General features: G+C 43.1%; 1 protein-coding gene across 2 annotated transcripts in view; it reads left to right on the top strand.

The window, feature by feature from the left end:
* Positions 1 to 4,724, top strand: part of CGRRF1 (cell growth regulator with ring finger domain 1) — a 26,696-nt gene that overhangs the window by 12,282 nt on the left and 9,690 nt on the right. For both annotated transcript variants that reach the window (XM_023514523.1, XM_003792126.3), the window contains exons 3-4: positions 945 to 1,122; positions 1,270 to 1,417. In XM_023514523.1, coding sequence (XP_023370291.1) covers positions 945 to 1,122; positions 1,270 to 1,417 — 326 coding nt within the window. The remainder of the gene's footprint in view (positions 1 to 944; positions 1,123 to 1,269; positions 1,418 to 4,724) is intronic.

Raw genomic sequence — 4,724 nt, 5'->3', positions numbered from 1 at the left:
GGAGCCCTTCATGTTGGGAATCCCTGTTCTTTCCTCAGGATATTTTACATGTTACGTGGGACAGTAACTCTGTGACAGCTGTATATTAATGTTGTCATTGTATCTATAGATATTGTAAAGCTCAATTTTTTTTTAGTATTTTTTTTACTCCAGTGATCATCTTGTAGAGCCTGGGGGATGTGTGTATCCATTTTTGGAGACAGTTCTGTTCAGCTGGACTGTCTCTCAGAGTTAGTTTTATCCACACTGTGAGAGTGGTAGGTTATGGGATGTGAACTCTATTTCAGTTTTTAAAATCCATGAGAAAATACTCTTGAAATTACCAAAAAAGAAAATTTTAAAAAACCTTTTTTTTTTTTTTTTTTTTTTTGAGACAGTCTTGAGGATTAGGTTATAAAACTTTGTTTTTTTTTTTTTTTTGAGACAGTCTCACTGTGTCTCCCTGGGTAGGGTACTGTGGCATCATAGCTCACAGCAACCTCAAACTCTGGTCGTGGGTTCAAATGATCCTCCTGCCCGCCTGTCAAGTAGCTGGGACTACAGGTGCCTGCCACAACACCTGGCTAGTTTTTTTTTTTCTACTTTTAGTAGAGAAGGGATCTCACTCTTGCTCAGGCTGGTCTCAAACTTCTGAGCTCAAGCAGTCTGCCAGCCTCAGCCACCCAGAGTGCTGGGATTACACGCCTTTAAATTGAGGGTTTTCAAGCTTAAATGTATAAACGATAGGAAGGAGCTTATAGACAGCACTCAAAAACTGTGTAGACACTGAGGTCTCTGCATCTCTTGTGACAGGCAGTGTTCCCCTTTGCAGTTGTGCCCTTGAGCAAATTCTTTACCTACCCCCAGCCTGGCCAGCAACCAGAGGAACCTCGTGTCGTTCAGCGCACGTGAAGTGTCAGCAGTTACATCAGGTGATCTTCTTTCTTTCTCCTTTGTCTCTTCAGCTGGCGTAACCTTGGCCACAGACTGCCTTGAAGACAGCCTCCTCACCTGCTACTGGGGCTGCAGCGTTCAGAAGCTTTATGAGGCTCTGCAGCAGCACGCTCACTGCTTCAGGATAGGCAGTCCCCGTGCGCTGGAGGACGCTCTGTACAGGGAGTACCTGCACCAGGAGCAGCACTTGTATCCTTTTATCTGTTGAACCCGTCAGCACATGGAAATTAGACTGTTCATGGGGAAAATAAAATGTCACTATGTTATTATTGATCATTTTTGGAATATTTTGTTCTTTGGGTTATACTGGCAATTTCCCTTTACCTTTTCAACAAGTATTAAGAAGGATAGCAAGGAAGAAATATATTGCCAATTACCAAGAGACACCAAAATTGAAGATTTTGGTACAGTGCCCAGATCTCGCTATCCCCTGGTGGTACTATTGACCTTAGCTGACGAGGATGACCGAGAAACATATGATATTGTAAGTAATTGAACGTTTTGAAGCATTGCCTTTATGTGGTTTGGATGGTAGCTCTTAACACATTGTTGGCTGGTCACAAATTCATTTGAGTTTTCAAACATTGTTGACTAACCATGAGTTAACTGGTGTCTGCCCTTGCATGAGCTGTTGCAACTTTTTAAACGCAGGTGACACACATAGGGTATTGTAAAAGCTTTCTTGATTATGTTCATTCGTGTTCGTTTTATTATAAAGAATTATTTTTTCTAGATATTGAGGTTTTTAGCACAATTCTAGTATGGCACAAATTTCAACCATGATGGATCATAATGGTAAAGAATTTTTCAATGAATTATATGCAGATGCTTTATCTGATTGTCTGAGAGATTTTGAAATATTTTGTAGTGATCTGAAAAATCATAGTTGAGAATCTGACATTAGACCATCAAAATGGCAAAAAAGAAATGTAGTAAAATTTGAAAGTGCAGGTGGTGTTGAAGGGGAGTGGACTGAAAATGATATTGTACCAGCTCGGCACCTGTGGCTCAAGTGGCTAGGGCGCCAGCCACATACACCTAAGGTGGCAGAATCCCCAGCCTGGGCCCACCAAACAACAATGACGGCTGCAACCAAAAAATAGCCAGGCGTTGTGGCGGGCGCCTGTGGTCCCAGCTACTTGGGAGGCTGAGGCAGGAGACTCGCTTGAGCCCAGGAGTTGGAGGTTGCTGTGAGCTGTGATGCCACAGGACTCTACCCAGGGGGACAGCTTGAGGCTCTGTCTCAAAAAAAATAAATAAAATGATATTATACTAACCTAGAGGCTTGTAGAAATATTTTGGTGTAACTGTTGAACTTAGTGGTGCACAGAGGCTCCGCAAAGTGACGGATTTACTTTTTGATAATGATTTTTTTAATTTACTTCTCAGACCAGTTTATACCACTGCCAAATGGAACAATTCTGTAAAAACTCTGCCAAAACTTTACCGTGTACGAAGTTACCACTAGTGATATAAAGCGGTTTCTGGGTTTATTGATATTAATGGAACAAACAAAAATTCACATTGGACAGATTGCTGGTCAACAGACCCTTTGCTTGAAACACCAGTATTTCCTCAAAGTGTGACCAAAATGAGATTCAAGGAGATCCTTTTATCTTTTTATCTTAGTGATAATTCACAAGCTACATGTAATGAAGACAGACTATAAAATGAGGCATCTTTTGTATACCATATTCCACAGTTCCAGTCTTTGTACACAGTAAACAGGAGTTACCTCTCCCTGAACAGTGTATCAGATAGAGGATGTGTCAGCTTCAGGACGTACAGTGCAGCAGAGATAACACAGGATGGGAGTTTAGTGAGTGTGCTTTGTAACAGTGAGAATGGCTGCACCCAGAACTCTGAGATCAGATGATGGCAGAAAGGCAGGAGAAACGGTTACGCGTTTTCCAGCCACGTCGTGATTCTTGGCATCACGTGTATCAAGATAATTATGACAACAGTGTTTCTACAGCTGAAATATTATTGGAAAAGAAAACACTAGTCTGTGGTTCTATAAGGGAGAACCAGGGCTGCCAAGGGTACCAAGAGAAAAGCCAAAGAGAGGGGAGAGGACATTTTTATGGAAAGGGCCCATTGTTCTTACCACACAGGAAGAAAAAAGGCTAGTGCGTGGTACCAGCTACTCACAGTGCCCCGTGAAATCCTCTGGAAGGCGAAAGGGGTTCTTAGGTGGCAGGTAAACCACGTGCATATTAGATCACGACAGATACCTGGAGGAGTCGATTGAGCAGACCAGCATTTGGTGAACAGCAGTATCTTGCCTCAAAGTTTAAAGTGGTCTAAGAGAGTAGCATTCTCACTGATCACCTGTGCTTCATTCGGTGCATTCAAAATTTATTGTAACTACCACTTACCAAAAAAAAGACACAAATGCTTCCTGCTAGAAGTAGGGAGTGGATGACCCTCAACTGGGATGGGTGCAGCGCGGAACCTGCCACTTCTGCTGGTTCTCCTAACGAGCTCCTTGCTCAGATTAACCTTTCAGGCGAATAAAAAGATTCGCCTGGCCCTTTGGCACAACTAAAGCACCATGTTTGAGGGATAACAGGCACTGGTGTAGAAAAAGAACCCACCTAGAACACGTGGAGCATGCTTTTCAGAAGGAAAGCACAGCGAAACCGGGTGTACTTGCAAAACCTGATGTGCACCTTTGCATGTCGGTGAGTGCCGTACAGTTTATCACACCAAGAAGATCATTAAAAGTTCTACTCCAATTCATTATGTGTAAACAAAGTCTATTGAAGTTTATTTAAATTGCTCCACTTTCATATTCAATTGCAGATTAATAGCTGGTGACATGGGGTGGTGTCAGCGCAAAATTGCTGGTCAACAATGTGTTAAGTATTTGGTGAAATAGAAAAGGTTGTATTTTAATTTCTAAGGGTATACATTTGGGGTGTGTGTGTATATATATATATATATAGTTGTTGTTGTTGAGATAGAGTCTCACTTTCTCATCCTGAGTAGAGTTCTGTGGCATCATAGCTCACAGTAACCTCAAACTCTTAGGCTCGCGCAATCCTCTTGCCTCAGACTTCCAAGTAGCTGAGACTACAGGCACCCTCCACATTGCCTAGCTCCTTTTTTAGAGACAGTGTCTTGCTCTGACTCAGGCTGTTCTCAAACTCCTGAGCACAGGCAGTCCACCCACCTCGGTCTCCCAGAGTGCTGGGATTACAAGCTTGAGCCACTATGCCCAGCCTAGACATAGTTTTCTTGAAAAAGGAATATATAGGATGTGTACTTACATGATTTTATATGTACAACAGTGCCTTCAGAGTAAGAGTTATTTTTTTGCCTTGTAGGTCACAAGAATATAACTTTAGAAAATAAAAGATATAATCAAATTAATTTCATCATTCCATATTCTGTCATGTTTGTGATGTAGAAAGTGTCTGTTGGGAAGCATGTTTATTCTTGACATTTTTTAGAGCTGAATAAATAAATAACATAATGACCTAAAAGTGCGCAATTTTGAAGTACCACCTGTTCTTTTGTGTTCATGCCCATAGCCACCTGTTCCCATGAGAGCCCCTGTGTCCCTGCCAGAGCCCTCATGTCCCCGCCAGAGCCCCCATGTCCCCGTCAGAGCCTCAGTGTTCCCATGAGAGCCCCCGTGTCCCCATCAGAGCCCCCTGTCCTCATCAGAGCCCCCATGTCCCCGCCAGAGCCCCGTGTGCCTGCCAGAGCCCCATGTCCCAACCAGAGCCCCTGTGTCCCCACCAGAGCCCCCGTGTCCCCACCAGAGCCCCGTGTCCCCACCAGAG

This window comes from Otolemur garnettii, unplaced genomic scaffold (assembly GCF_000181295.1).
Source record: "Otolemur garnettii isolate 467f Iridium unplaced genomic scaffold, OtoGar3 scaffold00054, whole genome shotgun sequence".
Classification (NCBI taxonomy): domain Eukaryota; kingdom Metazoa; phylum Chordata; class Mammalia; order Primates; family Galagidae; genus Otolemur; species Otolemur garnettii.
The sequence above is the reverse complement of the archived record's forward strand: the minus strand, read 5'-3'. Positions and strand labels throughout refer to the sequence as shown.